The following is a 21,642-nucleotide window of genomic DNA, read 5'->3' as shown; positions in this document are numbered from 1 at the left end:
CTAGAAGGATTTGTTTTTTTTTTTTTAATTAGGTTGGTACAGAAAAACATATCAAACCCACAGAGTCCTTACTCTTCCAAACAGGGTAGCCTATGCTACCTATCCACCACATGCAGTCATCAACTTCATTATGTAGCCCAGGCTAGCCTGGAACTCAAGGCCCTCCTGGTTCAGCCCCACCAAATTCTGTGATTACAGGAACCAGAACTGACTGCCATGGCCTGAGGCAGGATGTCATTGAGCCCAGGCTAGCTCTGAAGTTGTGATGTAGACAAGGATAACTTGAAGATCCTTTTGCCTCCATCTCCCCAGTACTGGGGTTACAAAGCTGTACCATCATTCCCACCCCACTTTTTTGGGTAAGATTTGTTTGTTTTACTCTTTATGAGTTTGAGTGCTCTGCCTTTATGAATGTATACCATATGTATGTCTGGTGCCCTCAGAGGCCTTGAAACTCAACTTAAAGATAGTTGCGAACCATCCTGTCAGTGCCGGAAAACAAGCCCAGGTCCTCTGGAATAGAAGCAAATGCTCTTCATTGCAGAAGCCTCCCCACCTCCACCCTTCCACTCTTCTTGGAACCTTGCCAGTATACTGGGGGCTACAGTCTATTTATTAACAGGCTTTCCAGCCAGGCAGAAATGTAATACCACATGTCATCAGCAGATGTCATATCCCTAACACGTGAAAAAGCTACGCTGCAAAATGACTAGCCAAAGGGCAGTCATTGAGTACCTGGTGTGTTCTCGCTAAGCGTGTGCCAGGGGCTTCGGGTTAACACTCCCACATCACAGTGAGGATTAAACTCATCAAGACACAGAGAGTACATGCAACAATGGCTCAGCTCGGGGAGCGAAGTTATTACCAGGAATTGGGGCTGCAGGCCTCCTAGCACACAGCCCCCGCCAGCAGGGGGCACGGCCGTCCCTCGCGCTGGGAGCCCAGGCTCAAAGCTGCCGCTGCGCACTGCGGCCGGAACAGGCTCTCCCGCACGGTGTGCTATGGTGGAGGGAGGGTAGAGCCATCGCAGGGGCGCACACGCGTGGGGCGGCCACACCGCCAGCATCCATCCTGAAGGAACTTCAGGAAGGGAGAAGCTGGGGAGTCGGCAGAGCAGATGCACTGATGCGCAACCCTGCAGTCTGAGGCTTACACCGAGCCTCTTCCTCTCGGGCCCAGGTCTGCGCGCGCAGGCTGCACCTGCCCGCGCACTCGGGCCGCCACGTGCTGAGGCCCCGCCCCACTCCCGTCCCCGCTCCCCCAACGCGCACTCGGCCCGGTGCGGCTGCTCTCCGCTAGGCTGCGCAGGGCACCGGGCGACCGAGGAGGGACCGCGTCGCCCCTCCCTCCCTCTCCTCGCCCCCACCTTCTCGCTCTCCCCGGGCGGGCGGGGCCGCAGCCGCGCACCGTGGGCTCGCGCCCCGCCTTTGTCTCCCGCGCCCGCCGCCGGCTGCCGGAGCCGCTTTGTGCGGCGCGGCCGCGGCTCAGCATGGACGTGACGGTGTCGCAGCTCGTTGAGCTGTTTCTGCAGAGCCCGCTGGTGACCTGGGTGAGCGCTCGGAGCGGCACCGGGGACCGGGAGGCTCCGTGTCGGGTGGGCGTCCCCACGGCTTCCCACTCGGGGACGCGCACCTGTTCCCGGCGGCCGTGGGGGCGGGGAAGGGGGGGTGATCCCTCCCGAAGCCCAGAGACCCGCGGTAGGGGCGCAGAGTGGGACCGCGGACCGGCGGGCTGAGCGTGCTGCCTTCCTGTGCGTCTGAGACGTGAGGAATTTGTTGAAAAGTCCCTTTTATTTATTTCTCTATTTTCCTCGCGTTCTGGGACGCTGGAAAAAAGTTAGCCAGAAGTCCTGTCCGGAGGCGGGAAAGGACAGCGGTTCGGGAAGGGTAGGCTTGCTGCCTGCGAAGAGTACCGCGGTGGTTGGTGACCTCCCTGGCCTGCCTTGTCCCCCAGCGTCAGACCAACATGCTTTTGCCTCCCCGCAGGTGAAAACTTTTGGATCGTTTGGAAGCGGCCACCAGGACAACTTGACTCTGTACATGGATTTAGTGGACGGCATCTTTTTGAATCAAATCATGCTGCAAATGTAAGTTGCCTCTTCAGAGAGGATGCTTTAAGAAACCTAAGATTGTAGCGTGAATGCCGGATGGCCAGGGAGGGATTCCGTTCAGGTGGGCCGTTGGACCCCCACCCCCAGCACCTACCTCATTCGAGCTAAGGAAATTTGCGGTTGACTCATTTGTAAACTCGGGGACTTGATGGTAGTCTTGAGTGCTGACACCAAAAGTCCCTTTTCTTTTTGGAGGGACACAGAACTGTAAAGAGGGTCTGTCTGGTTACAGGAAATGTCCGCTGGGTCTGGAGCATCGCAGTGTGAACACAGTTTCACTGTGGCTTGGGAACTGAGCTTCTTAATCTCCTTCCCTTCCCAATTGTTGGGACAGATGCAGTCATTAATCGTCCTTGTGTGAATTGGGTTTAGAAGGCACGCAGGCAGGCAGGCAGGCAGTTTAGAACGTTTGCTTGGGCTTAAACAGGGTCTCTTAGATACTACTTGCCGGCTGCACCTCTGACCACATCCGTTGTGGAGTTCTGCAGAGCCTGTCTGTCTGACATCTTACCACCACTTAGGTGTTGGCTCCTACCCCTCCATTCTGTGTTTAACTTAGAAGCTTCGGGGATCCTATTGGAAGTGAGTGACAGTATGAGTCACAGGCACTTGGATCAAAATAAAACTGGATCAGCCTTTACATGTGCCCACTCAGCTGGGACTGATGGAGGTGTCACACTCAGTAATCCATTAGCTAATGAAATACAGCTTGGATTTGTAGCTGGGGGTGGGGGCGGGTAGGGGGCGGTTTCCCAATGAGATGACTCCATTTGTTTTCATAGGACATTTGATTCACAGTGGTAGAAACCCCGTCTTTTTTTTTTTTTTTTTTTTAAATCCAATCCTACTGGTCTTCAGAGTTTGACCACATTCTAAAGAGACATTTGCTGTTGGCTTTGGCTGCACTTCTCTAAGGACTGATGAGAATTGAGTTTTTCTGAGACTGCCTCTGAGCAGGCTTGGGCTCTGGCCACGCTCCTGCCACCCCCGTTCTGTCAGGCCCCAAGAATGGCTGGGTTCCATTGGTAGAAGAACCATTACAGCCTATCCCTGTTAAGCTTGAGGCTGTGTAATTAAAAAACACAGCAGTGTCCTCCAGTCTTCCACTTAGCTACACACAGGCACAGGGGAGAACAAAAGCCGGGGGGACAATTTTCTTTCTTCCCTGACCTTTGGAATTCCTGAAGCCTTTACACTTGCCTGTAAATCAGGGAAGCCTGGTGAACCTTTCTGAAAACTGCCGGCTCATCACTTATTTGCATTTGGCCCAGGCTGAATTCTGGCAGAGGGTTGTCTGTTCCCCTTCCTGACAGTGTTCAGACTCATTTTTCCCTCTGTGATATGTAACTGTGATCCCTCTGGAAGAAGAGCCCGGCAGGTGTGCAGCAATCCTGGGACAGCCACAGAGACAAGAAGTGGCCTTCCCGTACCAGGAAACAGAGGCGGGAGTGGGCACAGGACCTGCCAGTCATAATTTTCTGCTTCTAGGGAATCCTAACTTGGCGCCAGGTAACAGGCATCAAAATGTATTTGCCTCCGGAAGTGGGTGGGGCTTGACTGCCAAGCGGGCTTTGAAATGACTCCCTGGAATGTATTCTCCCCCACTCCGGGGCTGGGATTTAAGATGCACACATTTTCTTCCTTGTAAAAGTAACCTCGATAAGATACAAATAGGGGCACCTGTAGTTTTCTGGTATTTACCTGTAGTATCCAAGGTCCTAGGTTCCATACCTGCCACCTCAAAAGGTGGGTAACTAAAAGACCCTTGGGTGATTGTGGTGGCGCACAGCTCTATTCCTGACCTTTGAAAGGTGGAGGAAGGTCAGGAGATTAAGGCCAGTCTTAGCTACATAGCAAGTTTAAGGCCAGCCTGGGCGATATGAGACCTTATCTCAAAACACACATACACACAAAGAACAAAACCAAAAGAGAGCCCTGACTGAAAGTTGAGCATCCTAAGTGGTCAGAGTAGGCTTGAACCCAAGGTCGTCTTCCCACAAGCGGTGCGACACTGGGTCTCTCGTAGGTGCCCCCGTTTCCTCATCTTCAAAGTGGGAAGTAACGTTCTGCCCTAAAGAAGTGGTCCTGGAGATTAAGCAAGATGATTTGCTAGTACCTAGCTCAGCACTGGGTAGGAAAGGGTGCTGGGTTTCTTTAGTCTACTTTAAAAAAAAAAAAAAAAAAGTGTGTGCGTGCGCATGTGCCCGAGTGAGCAAGTGCATGTGAAGTCAGAAGGCAGCTTGCAGGAGTTGGTTCTCTCCTATTGTGTGGTTCCTGGAGATTGACCTCAGACTTGGTGGCAAGTGCCTTGGCTTGCGGAGCCGTCTCACCAGGCGCTTCTGCAGTCTACTTCCTCCCCTCTATGTTCCTGATGATAGGCTGAGTCAAAGGTCTAGGCTAACACTTGACTTCCCATCACCTGGGCCTTAGTCTCCCTTTCTGCCCAGTGGAGCAATGTGAAGAGGGTCTGTCTGGTTGGTTACAGGAAATGTCCGCTGGGTCTGGAGCATCGCAGTGTGAACACAGTTTCACTGTGGCTTGGGAACTGAGCTTAATCTCCTTCCCTTCCCAATTGTTGGGACAGATGCAGTCATTAATGGTCCTTGTGTGAATTGGGTTTAGAAGGCACACAGGCAGGCAGGCAGGCAGGCAGGCAGGCTGTTTAGAACGTTTGCTTGGGTGAGAGTGGGTGCTACCTCCTTCCTGTGCTGGGTGCCTGGAGACTGCTGCTGTGCTATCTCCAGATGGGAGGCGGTGGCTTTTGGATATGGCAGAGCTGTGTGGCTGACTAAGTTGGGGTAGGGCTGAGATAAGAGGCTGTTACTTAATACTTCAGAGCCTTCTGAAGGCTGGCTGTGGTCACATGACTGCACCTGGCCATTGTCTGTGGCAACCCGAGAAGGCTGGGTAGTAAGTAGTCTCTTGGCCCTGGCCTCGCTGACATCAGGCTCACCTGGAAGCAGGAAAGCCCTGGTGGGCTCAGCTTTCAAGGGAGGCCCAGGGCTAGGATTCCCGAGTGAGAGAGAGAGTCTACCGAGCGCTCTGGATCACAGGCTGTTTCCCTCTTGTCTGTGAGGACTGATGGGAAACTGGAAGCTTAGCTAGCTTCAGGCACGATAGCTTCCACGACTCACTGTTTCTGCTACACTGAGCAGATAGATTGCTCTACTCCTCGAAGCCTCGGTTTCCTGATCTGTGATAAGGGGGTAGAATTTTGTAGATGAGGGGAGGACCAAGCAAGATGGTGCATATTAAAGTCTGGGTGTGATTAGTGTAGCCTGAGTGAGGCAGGGCTGGGTCATGTGTGTATCTGTATAATCATGGTAGTGTGCATCTGTACTCGTGAGAGGAGCCTCAGTGGACTAGCAGCTCTGTCTGCTGACTTGTGCTCTTCCTGTTAGGAAAGTGGCACATTCCCGTCAGCCTGTGGCTTAGTCAGACTCTTGTGACCCCTGGGCCTCTGACCCTCATTTCTAGCAGTCTGTGTGGGGCATTGAGTAGGCAGACATGAGGTTTGCCTTCCTTAAGCAAGGTTAAAACTTTTGGTTTATTTCCTAATAAACGCTCTTTACCCCGAGAGACCTATTAACTGAGGGAATACTAATGATCATGATAATTAGTCTAATTAGTCATATAACTAAACTAAAGTCAGGGTTCTTTTCTAGTGTTCCTTCAATTAGCTGTTTCTTTCCATGCCTGGGGGAAAACAAAAGCAGATCTGGCTTGCACATCCCAGGTCCTGGGTATGCAGACCCTTTGCCAATGGGTGTCTGTCAGTGGTGCATACTGATGTTGTGGGTACCTGATCCTCCTGCAGTGGCCCCTCTGGAGAAGATGAAATCTAGAGGCAGCAGGTGTGGCTCCGTTAGTAAGGTGGATGCCTAGTATTCTCAAAGCGCTGGGTTCAATCCCTGGCATTACACATAGCAGAGGTGGGTGGGTGGGTGGTTCACTCTTGGAATCCTGGTAGGAAGGAGAGGCAGGAAGATCAGATGCGCAGGGTCATCCTCGGTTATTTAGTAAGTTTGAGGCAGCCTGGGCTACATAAAACTCTATCTCGAAGAGAAAAGAAACCCAGGATTTAAATACCGATGAAACAGTTGGGTCTCCTAACACCTGCAATCCCGTTACTTTAAAAGTTGAGCATGAGGAGCAGTGTAAGCTGAAGGCCAGCTGGGCCACGTAGTGACAATCTGTCTCAGAAGGAAAAAGAAGGAGGAGGAAAAGAAAAAGAAAAGGTTAGGGATGTAGCCCGGTGGTGAGTGCTTGCCTGGCATCCGTGCAGCCCAGGTTCATTCCCCCGACTTCCCCAAAACAAGAATGGTAAGTTAGGAAAGCCTGCAGCTTCTCTCAGATTCATGTGTCAGGCTTAGGCCCCGTGAAACCGCTGCTCTGCTCACAGCTGGTCATGCAACCCCTGTCTTGGTCATTGCTAGGAAGACTTCTGTGGCCTTTACAGTTAAGATGCAGAGTGTTGCCGCCTCTTTGCTGAGGTGATTTCCGGAGTGTTCTTCACCTTTATTTCCTTAGTAACGAAGGGCTCTAAGAGAAAACTAACATGTAAATAGGGTTTTGACAGACTCCCAACATGCAGTGGGGACAATGTCGTCGCCTGATGTGGCTGTTCGAGGGGCAGTGAGATGACTATGAGAGGTCAGGGGCTGTGGGAAGTAGGTTCAGGTGCTTCGGACACTGTGTGGAACCTCTAGAGTATCTGTCAAATATTTACTCAAAGGTGGACTGTTAAACAGCTGGCGTCACAAAAGAGCCTTGTGTTGTGCTTCCAGTGACGTTCGAAATGATTCAAGGTGTGAGCCTTTCCCTTCTGTTTCTCCATCTTCTGTTAATGAGGCCCGGGATGTATGTCTATGGCTCCCCATGAGCTCTGAGTAGGCTCTGTGCCTTCATCATCACAGGGCTTTTGATAGATGAAACCGGGGAGAAGGGCTTTGAGTTCGCTGCCTTTATCTGTGGTGGTGCCTTGGGAGCGAGCGGGTGGAAGGGAGGCCTTTGCTATGAAAAGGCAGAGCTCCCCTCTCCACTTTGCTCTTCTTGGCAGCCGTCTCCCACACTGAGGATTTGCGGGAACTGGCCTGCATGTAGATGAGCCAGGCTGCACATGGCTTGAGCTGACGGCTAGTTCCTTTACCCAGGCTCACCTGAGGTTGGAAAAGGATGCTCGTGGCGTTCCCATACTCAGCTTTTCTTGTGCGATTTGCTGGCACACCAGTCCTATCCTAGACCTGGATATCAGCCTGTCAAGACACTATTATAACTTGGGAGTGTAGATCATGAGCAGGACCAACCTAACTCCAGATGGCAGGGAGGCCTGTACTGAGTGGAACATGACTCTGAATGTCACCAAACAGGCCAGGGCCCTTGTTTTGTATTTTTCTTTCTTTCCGTTTTAAAAAAGATCTATTTATTTATTTTATGTGTATGGGTGTTTTGTCTACATGTATGCTTGCACACCAGGAAAAAGGATATCCCATGGGATGACAGTTACAGTCGGTTGTGACTGCCATGTGGGTGCTAGGATGGAACCCAGGACCCTTGGAAGAGTAGCTGGTGCTCTTGGCTGCTGAGCCATCTCTCCAGCCCATCCTTTTCTTGGTATTTCACATATGTTTCTTTGCCTGTCTTTTTAGTGGTAAGATACAGTTTAGGATAGGTTATTGGTTTTTATATATCTGTATGTCAGTTTTCACAGTATTGACGACACTTGAGTGTCTCACCTGGCGCTTCCACCAGTGGAAATGGGAACAGTATTGAAAAGGGCTGTGTGCTTTGGCAGAGCCCTGAGTGAGGCGGCAGAGGTGACAGGTGACTTGTCTGGCACAGCTGTGGGCAGACTTAGCCGTTGACTTGAACTACAGAATCACAACCTCATGGTTATCAAGGGAGTAATGAGGCTCTCGAAACTGAACACTGGTTCCCTGCTGGGGAAGGAGGAACAGTGAATGCCCTAAGGTGTGAATTTTACTCTGTTTCTTAATCTAGAGACCCCAGGCCCAGCAATCAGCGCATCAACAAGCATGTCAACAATGATGTCAACCTGCGCATCCAAAACCTGAGTATCCTGGTGAGAAATATCAAGACCTACTACCAGGTGAGGCTGCTTTGCTGGCCCAGGGAGGGGTTCCTACAAGTCTGCGATGGGGCCTTTAAGTGAGTTTCCACGTGTATGTACAGATGTCCCTCAAATGGGTGTACAGAGGCCCCTTGAGTGAGTTGCCATGTGTCTGCAGTGGGGCCCCTTGAATGGGTTGCCACAAGAAGCCAGAGTAAGTGGCCCTTGGTGCTTTTCATTAGCCTTGCTGTGGGGTGTGTCAGTTCAGACGGGGAAGGGGCTTGCATCGTTGATTGGTTCATTCTGAATGCCATGAGGGCTGGAAGCCCTTGGTTCACAGTCTGTTCTCTGTGTTTTACTTGGGGACTCTCTGGAAGAGGTGCATGATCCATGTCTCTGGCTTAGTGGCTCTTGTGCAAAAGCCACTCGAGGAGAGAGAGAGAGAGAGAGCCACAAAAAGGCTACAGGGGCCAAGAATGGAACCATTGTGTGTGTGACCTGCCGGAATCTGGGTTTACAGAGTGAAGGATCCACTTTACACTGCTCGATGTGTTTGACCAGCTGTACGGGTGGGTCAGCATTGCTGACACTCTGAGAGTGTTGGTGAGCTCTGGGGCCTTTGCAGATGTGGGGAGGTCTCTGCTGCCCTGATGCTCCCCCTGTCAGCTGAGGCTCCCCTCTGTCTGGGATGCTGCCTTGAGTCAGCTGAGAGACTACTACTGGCTGTGACTTGGGTCTGCACTGGGCCCAGGCCCTGCCTAGGGCTATGAGTGTTGCACAGCCCTTGTCTTCTCTGCAGTCTGGATTTGAAATGGGTTGGGAGAGGGAAGGGTATTCTGTCATGATTACGTCTGTCCTCCCATCAGGGGAGGTAAGCAGTACAAGTGTACACACACCATAAAAGTGTGGCCATGGCACATGCACAGACACACCTGTACGCACGCACCCCCACACATGAGAACACACATACACATACAAGCGTACCACATACGTATCATATGCAAAACAGAAAGAATGGGGCCTACTTTAGCACACATTTGGTAAAATACTTGATGTGCAAGCATGAAGACCTGAGTTTGATCCCCATGTTCCATGTTTAAAAGAATCCAGACATGGTGGTGGGCACTTGTAGCCCCAGAACTGGGGCAGGAGAGATGGAGGATCCTTAAGACTCACTGGTGGCCAGCCTAGCCTTAGATCCCAGATCGAGACCCTGTCTCAACTAAGTCTATGGCTACTGAGGAACAATACTCGAGGTTGACCTTTGGCCCCAAAATGTACACACACATGAGTATTCAGCGAGTGGTTGTGGCTCTGTGAGATCTGAGTATAGCTTCCAGAGACTGCAGCAAGTCCCATCTCGTTAGTTGCAGGTGCCTAAGGAAGGGGCTAGGGGCTCAGGGAGATGCCTGAGAGCCCTAGGAGAGGGTTCATTCTCTGAGCTAAGGGGAGCTACACGTGGGTCTGGGTGCACTGTGAGCTGGGGCATTTCAGCCAGTGCCTCTTTTTGTCAGCTTGTCAGAGGTAGTGGTGTGCTCTGTGAACTTGGCATCTGTGGTAAAGAAGCATGGCAGGGGGGACCGGCGGGGTGTGGGTGGGAGGCTGCACTGGCTAACAGCAGACTCCTGTCTGCAGGTGCCATTTGTAACAGGCAGGCACTCTGCCCGTACCAGAGGAAACAGGTGGTGCTAAGCATTCAAGAGACAAGAACCCTACCCTGTCTATGGAGCCAGCTGGTGGTAGTGCATGCCTTTAACTCTAGCACTTGGGAGGCAGAGGCAAGCAGATCTCTGAGTTTGAGGTCAGCCTGGGCTACAGCTACAGAGTGAGTCCCAGGACCACCAGGGCAACATGGAGAAAAAAACAAAAACAAAAAACCAAACCAGAACAAAACAAAACATAAAGAGTGGAACAGCATAGTCGCTGGTAAAGCTGCCTACATCTCAAAGCTGATGTGAGTCACCTTTCACGGTAGCTCTAGGTCCTTGAAAACATTGGGTCGGGTCGGGTCTGGTCGGGTCCCCGAAGGCCCAGAGGGTCCCCTGCTGCCAGTGATTAGCAGCTGTAAGGGACCAGGTCTGGACTTGGTGAAAGGCCTCATCACCCACTGGAGATAGTGTACCGCTGAGAGGTGTTTGCTGCCGAGTTCCAAGTGGCAAATTATCTCACAAAGGAGGGACTGGGTGACCCCGAAGGACTTGGGGGTGGGGAAGAGGACCTGGTGTTCTTGTCATTTTCCATTCCTTTAGGTCTTTGAGAGTGGGGATGGCACTGGTCACTCTCTAGCCCCAGCTAAGCACAGTACACACAAGCACTTGCAGGGAGCGACAGTCACTGTCCCCCTCATCTCGCCTGTTTGGAAAGAGCTGCTACACTGTGTGCACATTAGTGGCTGGCACGTCACCTGTGCACAGTGTTCTGTCTGTTCTTTCTGATTTAGGGGGAGCAGAAATTCAGTTCTTATATTAGAAGAATACTTGGCCGCTATAAACAGCTTGAAAAACAAGGGCCATGAAGGCAGGTGGCGCTCAGCTCTCTGGGGACAATTGCCCATCTCATATAGTGTTTCCTACCGGTGGTTGGGTGAATGGGTTTTGTTTTGTGCTGTTATGGGCATGCCATACGTATAACTGTACATCCTGCCCTTTTCCCTTCCAATGAAACACTATAGCTTATTTTTGAGGGTTTTCAATGGGCATTTTCCTAAGGAGCCACTGCCCAGCTCCCCTTGTTGGCAAGTAGCCCAGAAAATGGGGTGAAATGACCCACTTACCGTTCCTAGCCAGGCACAGTGGTGTGCGCTTGTGATCTCAGTGCTAGAGAGGTAGCAACCTTGGCGCCGGCTTGGGCTAGACAGAGAGTTTGGGGACAGCATAGGCCTCACAGTGAGACTGCCCTTCAAAACCAGCCAAGCAAGAAGCAGCTCTTGCATGTTCCATTGTCTGATGTGGACAGGAGGGAGAGGGTCACCCCAGGGGTGGGGCAAAGGGTGGGTTTGTTTGTTTGTTTTTGAATACCTTTAAAAAGTGTTATTTCCATGTATGGCTATCTTGCCTGCGTGTATGACTGAAGCATCGCATATGTGCCTGGTGCCGCAGAGGCCAGGAAGTGAAGTCACAGAGCGTTGTGAGTTGGCATTTGGGTGCTGGGAATCAAACTGGGGTCCTCTGCCAGAGCTGGTGCTCCTCATGGCTGTGCTATCTCTGCAGCCCCCAAGCTCCACGCTCAGGAAGGGCTGCCGTCGACCTAGCTGACTGAGCTGACCCAATCGTACTGGCTGAGCTACATCTCCAGTTCTGCTTTATGTGACCTTTAACCTCTAGAAGCGGTAGATCCCAAGCCTGCCAGCCCTTTGGCACTTGTGTTAGATAAGCATGTGTCAGGTTCGGCAGATGGGAAGTGTCTTGAGAAAGTGAACAGTTTGAAGTGTAAAATTCTTTGTCATGTGTCCCACCTGTGCCGGTGGGTCGGAGGACCACTTGTGAGAGCCAGTTCTCTCCTCTGACCATGTGGGAACTTGGCAGCCAATGCCATTACCCACAAGGCCATCTTGCTGGCTTGAATGAAACACTTGGTCAAAAGTAGGACCAGAACCCAACAGGGCAGTACACACCTGTAATCTCAGCACTTGAGATGGAGTCAGGGAGGCCACGTCTCGGGCCATCCTTGGTTACATAGACAGTTTAGGGAGAGCCTGGGCTACATGAGACTTGGTCTTTAAAAACTTACAAAAAGAGTAGAAGGCAATAGATACTCTGCATGGACGATGTCTGCCGCGTGCTAATCTCCTCAGCTCTGTGTTGTGGGCCTCACAGAGTGCAAAGCAGTGTTTCCTTAGCTGGTGGAGGGGTAGAGAAATCCAGGCACACACAGAGCTTGCTTCATGAATAACACATTACATTGGCTTTGCAGAGAAATTACCTTCCCCGCTGCCGACTTGAAAGACTGAAGTGTAAGCTCGTCCTCTTGATTGGCTAGTTTGCATCTACAGCTGAGGAATTTAAAGATAATGTTTTTGACCCCCGAAAATGTTTCCTTACTCCAGGTTAGGAAATATGAAAGGAGCTGAGTTCATCAGTCATCCCTGCCTGGAGGTCCCCACTGTCAACATTTTGGTCCTTGCGAGTGTGCTCTTTGTTTGGCTCGGAATTCCCTACGCCTCTGTGCCACCTATTCTTTGTCATTGAAGGTGAACTGAGTGTTTTCCCCTGCGTTTAAACATTCATGTGTTTGGATATCTGTGTCTGGGTGATGTTTTATCTGGTCCTGCCACCATTGGCACTTTCCATATCCCTGGTTTTGAATTATGAGCAATACCACCCTGGACGTACATGGTACATAGATGGTCAGCAAACAACATTTTTTCCCCCTCATTTCCTCGGGGTAAATTCCGGGCAGAGAGTTGTTGGGTCAAAGGGTGTGAACACTTTGTGGGAATGTTTGCTCCTTAGTGCTACAACTACACTATTTATAGCCCTGTCCTTTTTTTTTTCTTTCTTTCTTTTTTTTTTTTTTTTCTTCTTTTTCTGGTGAATTGCTGTTTTGTGCCTTTTGCAGCCTTGGTGGCTGTGGCTGCCGCCCTGTTTGAAAACCGCGGCATTCGGTGCACTGGAGATGTCTGTGTCCTCACCCGAAGCCCAAAGCTCTGGGGTGTATGTTTGTTTGCTTCCTCACTTTGCAAAAGCTGGTGCCTCTGGAATGCTAGGCAGACATTGCACCTGAGCTACACCCTGTGCCTGAGACGGTCCCTGCCAGCCTGTCGGGGCGGACTCCCTCTCTAATGTGGAGCCCACTGAAGGCAGTTTGGGGATGGTGGAGGAGGGGAACGATCATAGGGTCCAAACAAGGCAGCAGGATTGGCTCTGCCCCTTGTGGTCAGTGGAGCCTTTGTTGGGATTCGGTGTGAATGCTGGCAGTTAGTTTAAAGCCAGAGAGCATCTGGGGAATGAGTGGAGGACAGCCGTCTGCACGGCCCCTCCTTTCCTCTTCCTGCCCCCTGTTCCCCCATGGGTGTATGCAGAATGATGAAATGCAAGACAGGAAGCCCTGGTGGCCCAGAGGTGGGTGTGGCTCGGTGCAGGATGGGGGTGGAGGGGTGGGAGCATACATTTGCTTCTTGGCCTAGTGGTTCTTTGCTGTGTGGTTCTGAAGGCTGTTGTCTCTATCTGAGGTACTTTGGAAGGGAGATCAGGTCAAACTGTCATTGCAGCTTGTCACAAGACATGGCAGTGTCTCCCAATACAGGTCCAGGAAAGATGAAGACCCCGACCGACATCTCTCTAGGGATGGCACTTAGCTTGCACCTATGTTTTAAGGGAGCCATACTAGTGGAGGGGTATCCTGGAGAAGGCACCTGAAAGATGGATCTGAAGCAGTCTGGAGACAATGGATTTGGGACAGGGGTGAGCTTGGGGCGTCATGCGAATGAACATGAACTTCCATCCTACTGGATTTTGCATTTTAGGTGTTTTGTTTTACTAGAGATCAAAGCCAGGACCTTGCGGTAGTCAAGCTCTCTGCATCTGAGTTGTACACACACAGGCGCACATACACACACACGCTCAGAAAGTGAAAGGCCGTAGCATTTTTCCTCTCCATTTTATTTATTATTATTATTATTATTATTATTATTATTATTATTATTTTTGGTTTTTCGAGACAGGGTTTCTCTGTATAGCTCTGGCTGTCCTGGAACTCACTTTGTAGACCAGGCTGGCCTCGAACTCAGAAATCCGCCTGCCTCTGCCTCCTGAGTGCTGGGATTAAAGGCGTGCGCCACCACGCCCGGCTCCTCTCCATTTTAGAAAGGAAGATAACTGAGATGAAACTTTGGCACCTGTGTGGAGAATGAATGATTGGTTGGCCTTGGCAGGGAGTCGAGATGGGAGCTGGTCATATGACCTGCACCTGACCAAGGTCAGACAACAGGGTGATTTGGGGGACTTGGTAATAGTAGACACCCAGCCTGAGGAGAAGTGAAGGTCTCTGATTGGCAGCTACCCCTGGAGTCTGTGGTTGTGTGTGGTGAGGGGCTGGTGTGGAGATCAGGCCAACATGGTTTGGGGATGCGTCTGGCATGTGGTCTGGGGTCCACAGAGCAGTCCTGCTGGGAGTCATGAGATGCCGTGGGTGACTCCACAGTCACATGCCAGCTTTATAGGTAGAGTAGCCATCCAGGTGGCAGTAAGCCCAGGATCAGGTGTGGGAGGAATAAGCAGGACTCCCCAATGTGAAGACTGGGAACCCCAAGGTACAACAAGCCAAAGGAGAGGAGTGGTCAGCAGAGAGCAGAATCAGTAGGGACTGAGCCAGCCCACACTCAGCCTGTGGACTTCTCAGCTGTGGGCTGCTTCATGGCCCAGCTCCACTGAGATTTCAGGCTGGAGAAAGCGATGGTCTGCGGGGGGTCTGTTCCCTCTTAGCCTGTGGGCACAGGGAGCTCACTGATGGAGACCACAGCACTCAGGGCACTGGAATTCCTTTTCTACAGTCCCAGGTATGGTGGTTTCTCTCCCTAGCCTGCTGGCCCCTCTGTTGTTGGCTAGGGCTAGAGGTCCTGGAGCCTTGGCCCACGACTTGCCACATTCCCAAACCTCTGGGGAGGCAGGATGTGAGCTCACCTGCTTCCATTCTCTCTCCCCTCACCTCCTTTTCCCTCACCTTTGTTACCACCTCAGACATCAGAAGGCCTATTGAATAGCAATAGGAATGTGGGTATGGAGCCCAAAGAGGAATCAAAGAGCTGAGGCACAGCAGGGGGGAGCTTAGTCCTGGGACCAAGGCTTGGCTGCCCTGTTCTTTACAGCCACATCCTTAAGAGGAAGAAGTTACTGGGCCATTTTACAGATTAGGAAACTGAGACTTAGGAAGGAAGAAACTTCAGCCCTAGGAAGTATGTTTTCCCTTAGTTGTTAGCTGCCTAGAGAAACTTCTTTCTCAAAGCCAGGCTTCTGGAGCCTGTGGGGACATGATTTGCTCTGGGTAGATCAGCATGGGGGCAGCTGAATGCTAAGCTGGGAGCTGAGCAGAGTGGACCAGATTGGAGCATTGTTTCCCAGAGCATCCTGAAAGGGCCGCCACTGTTTTTGTGTCAGCCTGCAGCCCCAGAAGTAAGAGACTGGTTCGCCCGAGACACCTCTGAAACCAGCATTTCCGGGGTTGGGCAGAGGGAGCAGCTGGCTCGTTTCCTTCCTCCACAGAGCAGCAGGAAGTCAAGATGGCAGGGCTAATTGCTGCTGGTGGGAAGGGTGAAAGGTGGGTCTGAGGTAATTAGCAGAGTTGGGCTTCTGCCAGGGGCATTAGAGGCTGAACTTGCTTGAGTGAGCATGAGCACATGCCTGTGTTAATATGAAGGAGTATGTGTGTGTCTGTCTGTATGCATGTGAGTGTTGTGTCCAGGTGTAAATATGTGTGTGTGTGTGCCTGTGTGTGCATACATTTGAGTTTGGGATGTTGCTGTGGGCTTCTCCTCTTAGCCTTGAGTCCAGATCTTGAATCAACAGGGTTATTTTCCAAATATCCCTAGACCTGTGTGCTGGCCTGCTCCACTGGCCCTCTGCTTCTCGGTGTGGAGAATGCCACCAACCCTGTAGCGGAGGTCTGTTCTGTCCACCCCTGTGTTCAGGACTCGCTCTCCACCCAAAGACCTACAACCTCTCCTTCCTCTGCCTTTCTGTCCAGAGTCTCTAATGCGCTCCTTCACTATACTAAGCTGTGTTTTTCTACCATGGCTCAGTCTTCTGAGGAATTGTGTTTGAGTCCCTGGTTTGTTTGTTTTGTTTGTTTGTTTTTGTTTTTGTTTTTTTTGTTGTTGTTGTTGTTTTTTTGAGACACGGTTTCTCTGTATAGCCCTGGCTGTCCTGGAACTCACTCTGTAGACCAGGCTGGCCTCGAATTCAGAAATCCGCCTGCCTCTGCCTCCCTAGTGCTGGGATTAAAGGCGTGCGCCACCACCCCCGGCAAGTCCCTTATTTGTGGTGGGTGCACAGATGGGGTAGGAAGACGATAAGAGGTCTGAATTCATACTGCCTACAAAATTACAGCTAATACCACACACACTACACCTTCCAACGCCAAGGGCCCCCGGGTCTCTGGTCCACGGTGCGCTTGGGTGAGACTCAATTCCGTGCTGGAATGAATGAAAGTTTAGCGATTTGTTCAGTGGTGGTTTCCTGCACAGAAGCGGTAGGAACCAGTTTCTCTTGTGACCAGACAGAAGAAATGGGGTTCTTACATTTTGAAAGTGAGGAGGGGGCTTCTCCTATTTCTCCGAGGTGGCTGTCAATGCCAAGGTCAGCGTGTTTGATGTTGTAACTGGTCTATCAGATGAAGTCTGACAAGAACTTGCCCAGACAAGCTTTCTCGCTCCCTAAAAGCTGGCTGCCTGGTGCACAGCCAGGCTAATAACCGCTTTTGCTATTCAACTGTTCCCTTTGGAAAGACAGTTGTTGTTGGGTTTTTTTTTTTTTTTTTTTTTTTCTTCCCCTGTGACTTTGCCAAGGCATTCAGAACCCTGGCCTTTCCCAGATAATTCAGTCCTATGTTTCTAGTAATCATAAGAGGAGCCAGGATTGTAGGGGGAGCGCACGGGCCACACCCCGCCCCAGATTCCGAGTTTATTGGTAATAGTTCAGGGTGCGGGCATTTTGAGGAAGTAATTAGATCCTGTGATAGTGTGTACACTGCAGGGGTCTAGTGGCTTGAGACCAAGTTTTCAGTAGACAACAGCTCGCTGGGCGTCTCTCTGGATGTTGGGGTGCTCTGAAAGCAGAGTTTCTGCAGAGAGCAGACGCCTGTTGCTCTGATGAGCTGCTGCTAGTAGTTGCCGGGAAGCATGTCATCAGGTCTCTGACTGGAGAGCACTGGGTGGTAGCCTTTCTAGGTACTGGTAGCCTATGAAAGCAATACCAGCAACTGAAGGACAAATGGGAGGGCAGCCATGATGGGGACTTCCATTACAGCATCAGCTTGGGCCCTTGGAATCCATGTGACCCCATCCCTAGCAACTGTGGCTTCATCTGTTTAATGGAACAGTTGCCCTGTGTGCTATTAGGAGGCATAACGCAGTGGCCTGAGTATGCGGGGTTTGTGAACTGAAACAGCATAGCTCCCGCTCCAGGCTGGCTTTGTTGGGGGAGTGCTTGTGTGCTGTAAGGGAGGGGGCAGGGTGCATGCAGTTGTAGAATATAGGAGTCAAGAGTCACAAATCCATACAGAAGAGGAAACAGTTGTTGCAGACCTCTGCAGAAGCCACAGGTGAGCCTCAGCTCCTCTCCTTGAGTTCCCTCCTATCTGAAAAGAGGGGTGACTGGCAGTACCTGCTGAGGAGGGTGGCCGGAGGGTTTAAAAGAGCTTAGTGCTGGGGTTGTGCTACACCATGGATCTGATCTCTGGGCTGGCCTGCCAGTGGTCTGGTAGACAGGCAAGCAGCATCTGTCTGTTCTGGAGGGGACCAAAAGACCTTCTAAAGGCAGTCTGCTCTGACTCATGTGCATGCATGTGTGCGCATGTCTCTTCCCCTCTGATCTTTTGGTTTTATGCTTTCTGGGTACATGTGGAGTGCTGAGTGGTTTCCACACTTTCTCACCGAGGAAAGCTGCCCGGTTTTGTCTTAACACCAGCAATGCAACTCTAAAAACAGGCATGAGCTCTGTTGACAACACATGGAACAGATTGGTTTAATAAAAAGAGAAGCCGGGCGTGGTGGCAGCACTCAGGAGGCAGAGGTAGGCGGATTTCTGAGTTCGAGGCCAGCCTGGTCTACAAAGTGCGTTCCAGGACAGCCAGGGCTACACAGAGAGCTCCTGTCTCGAAAAAACAAAAAACAAAAAACAAAACCCCAAAACTAAAAACAGGCACGGAGTCCCTTTATGTTGCTCTGTCACCACACACATGTGGAAGTTGCCGCCTGATGAAGTAAATAATTTAGATAAAATCATTTCATTCATGGAACTGGTGGGGTGGCTTGCTCTGGGCCTGCACAGGGATCCTGGCTCTAGACCCCAACAACCCTACAAAGCCCCTGAGCTGTTACCCTTTCTAGGTTGTTGACTACTTGGTGGGCTGGGGCCTGGTGCAGGGCAGGCTTTGACCCCGACTGCACAGAGGTAACTAACTGCTGAGGGCCCTGCTGCAGAGGGCCCTGGAGTCTAAAGGTCCCCCCTTGTTTTCTCTCTGGCCTATAGGCTTTTCATGTGCTGTTTTGTTTGCTTTGTTGACGGAAATGCCACATGGCAGATGTACTAAGAGCCTCAAGCTCTGGGGGATAAAAATTAAATTGATCGTTTTTTCTACTTGGTGTAGCCAACTTGACTCCCCTGAGCCTTCTAAGATTTAAGCTTAATGAATGACCTTAAGCTTAAAAAAAAAAAAAAAAAAAAAAGCCTCCCTTTCAGAGCCGCTCTTGCTTCAGGTCAGTAGCCGCAGGCAGTGAAGCGGAGAGAGTGTGGCCCAGACCTGAGAGGCTGCTTTGGCACTTTCTCTAAGTTGTCTTTAGCCCCTTGCCTTGGGAGGAGAAAAATTGGTGACATGAATTTGATGGATGGAGCTTGAAGAGTTGCATTTATCAGATGGACGCGGTCTGAGTCCTGGCTGTGGGTGTCCCAAGCTCGAGGTGACAGAGGCCGATGGTTTCTGGTGGTTTTGGCCTGTTCTCCTGACCTTATGGGATAGAATGTCCATTCTTTCCTAGGAGCCTGGCTGAGGTGTGGGTTATCCAGAGGGGTTAGCACTGCTCCCACCCGAGGCTCCCTCCCTTCCTCTCCTGCCCTGCCTGTGTGTCTGGGGAAGCCTCCGGACAGGCCTTTTGATCTTCTCCTTCTAAACTGGCTGGGTGTTAACTGGGGAGGGAACATTTGCTCAGATTGCCTCTGGCTTGGGCAGCAGCACCTTGAGGGAGCCTGAGGAAGGTAGGCAGGCTGGATTTGCCTGCCCTCCTTCCCTGGCTCTGTCTGTATCTGTAGGCTTCCCTGTTGCCATGGCAGCCAGCAGACATCCCTGTTGGACCCCAATTCCTTTCCTTTTCTGTCCAGTGAGGTCACTTCTGGCCTCAGCTCCCCGGGTTTGGCCAGTTCGGAGACAGAGGGCTACTTAACTGGATTCTGCTGTCCAGCTGGTGTCTGGTGAGCAGGGCTGTTTTTTATGACCAACCCCTGTCCATGTCGTCTCTCCTGCCCATTGTTGCTTCCCTTGGCCTCCTCTGGAAAGACCACACAGGCTCCTGCACCAGCTCATGGTTTTTGTTTTCACCGCCATCTCCTGTCCCAAGGGCAGGAACTCCTGTGCTGGCTGCTGCCCTCATCCTTGCTGTGGCTCTGCTGGAATCTGGTGACTGATGGTTCCTAAAAGTCGCCTAGCCGCCCCAGCAGCTTCGCCTCCGTAGTCCAGGAGCCCAGAGCCCGGTGAGAGGTGGGGTCAGACGGAGATGGTTAGACTTCGGTCTGTATTGAAACTCAAGAGCCTCGTCATCCACAAAGGTTTAAAATGTGGGCTAAGGTGATTTCTCAAGTCAGAGCCTCCTCCTGACAGACTCTTTGATCTCCTCCTTCTAAACTTGCTGTTTTTAACTGAAAGTAATTAGAAATGTGACCGGTGAAGCTTCCCTGTCTCTTTCTGCTGTGATGGTCCAGGTGCCTGCCCGGCTCCATCCTTGGCTCTGTTAGGACCTCTGTCCTCCACCTTTACGGGTCACAGCCTTCCCTACTTCCAGGGTTAGTGGTCGGAATTGGTGGGACTGTGGGAGGAAGAGGCAATCTGATGCCGAGGATTATAGGTCTTCTAAGTCCCCGGGTCTCCTTACGATGTGGTGTGAAATCCAAGTACATGCTCAGGGTTGAAGCGTTCAGAGGGTGTTGAGGGGTAATGAAACTTTTTTTCTTTTTTTTTTCTTTTGGTTTTTTCGAGACAGGGTTTCTCTGTGTAGCCCTGGCTGTCCTGGAACTCACTTTGTAGACCAGGCTGGCCTCGAACTCAGAAATCCACCTGCCTCCCGAGTGCTGGGATTAAAGGCGTGTGCCACCACGCCCGGCGTAATGAAACTTTTTAAGTTCCTGAGAGGAGCCAGAGCTGAGAGAGAGAGAGAGAGAGAGAGAGAGAGAGAGAGAGAGAGAGAGAGAGAGAGAGAGAGAGAGAGAGAGAAGTAAGGTATGTAGTTTTCCAGAAAATTCATCCCTCCTCTCGTGGGAGACGTTAGTTCAGAGCCCAGGGAGCTGCTGTTTAGTTCTGCAAGATGAAAAGAGTCCTGGAGACGAGGGCTGGATGGTGGCACGACAGCACGTGTAGTGAGTGCCACTGATCCGTGCACCCGGAATAGCCAAGTGTGTTTGATGTTAAGTGTGTTCTACCGCAACTCTGAATCCGAAAGCAAAGAGCCCACACCTCTTTTTTTTTTTTTTTTCCTTAGAGGGAGGGGCAGGCAGCAAGACAGGTATACTGTGAGGAGGTGAAACCAGAGCTGAGTGTTCTGTGCCTCAGGGCCTCCTCATAAGGCATGACACAATGGCCATCTAGAGAATAGGCAAGGTGGCTCCTGAGGCTTCTAAGAATGTTCTAAATCTTGACCTCTGTGTTAGGTGCTTGGTGTTGACGATGGAGAGTTTTGGGTGCTGTGGTGTGGAATCGTTGGCGTGTCTGTCTTGTTCTTTGTCGTTATGACCTGAAAGTTCTTTTTAGTTTGAAGCAGGGTTTCTAATGGGTAGTCTTGGCTGACATACCCCTCACTGTCGTAGACCAGTATGGCCCAGAAGTCACAGAGACATGCCTGTCTCACCACCTACACTATGCACTCTTGTCTTAAAGAAGAGGAAATGGAAGTTTAGAGGAACCAAGGATCCTGTAGGTTATGAGGTTTACGGTATAGAACAGTAAGTGGCCAAGCCCTAGGACGACTTCCCTTTCCTTCTGGGGCCTTGAACTCTGCTCCCCTGTTCTCAAGGAAGTAGACGTGTTGCCCTCCACTCTCTGGCCTTGCAGTCCTGACATAAAGTGAGACCAGTGCTTGGCTTCTTGACTGGCATGTCAGGAGGGTGTGGCAGCCTGGCCCTTGGCTCTGTCTTTTGTCCAGCGGTGCTGGTTTGGAATAGCAATTGGCAAATCCTGCACTGTCCCTGTGTCAGTGCATTCTACGGTGCTAACATCAGGGGCCACAGACCTGACTCACTGTAACCAAAGAGAATCTTCTTCCCCTCCCAGTCCTGAAGGCTAGCAAGTCTCAAGTCCAGCAGGCAGCACCTGCGTGCGTGCATGCCCTAAAATGGAAGGAGGAGGGAGGGAGACCTGTGATAAAGCCTTTTATCAGTTCTAGAGAGCAGGGCCCTGGGGCCTAATCACCTCTCAAACACTGTTGCCCCAGGGATCAGGTTTCCACACAGTGAACTTCAGAGGACCCTGTTCAAACCTGCAGCAGCAGCTTTCCTGCTGGAGGCTCAGTTTGAGAAGTGTGAAAGCCCTGGAGGCCATCTTGAGT

The 21,642-nt window shown here is 51.3% G+C and overlaps 1 protein-coding gene across 1 annotated transcript in view; it reads left to right on the top strand.

The window, feature by feature from the left end:
- The first annotated feature begins 1,349 nt into the window (after positions 1–1,349).
- Ccdc88c (coiled-coil and HOOK domain protein 88C) overlaps positions 1,350–21,642 on the top strand; it is a 121,616-nt gene continuing 101,323 nt past the window's right edge. Inside the window, exons 1-3 of the mRNA XM_021178770.3 lie at positions 1,350–1,549; positions 1,986–2,086; positions 8,111–8,219. Of these exons, the coding sequence (XP_021034429.1) occupies positions 1,490–1,549; positions 1,986–2,086; positions 8,111–8,219 (270 nt within the window). The 5' untranslated portion in view covers positions 1,350–1,489. The remainder of the gene's footprint in view (positions 1,550–1,985; positions 2,087–8,110; positions 8,220–21,642) is intronic.

This window comes from Mus caroli, unplaced genomic scaffold, assembly GCF_978045245.1.
Source record: "Mus caroli unplaced genomic scaffold, Mus_caroli_1 scaffold_14, whole genome shotgun sequence".
NCBI classification, from domain to species: domain Eukaryota; kingdom Metazoa; phylum Chordata; class Mammalia; order Rodentia; family Muridae; genus Mus; species Mus caroli.
The sequence above is the reverse complement of the archived record's forward strand: the minus strand, read 5'-3'. Positions and strand labels throughout refer to the sequence as shown.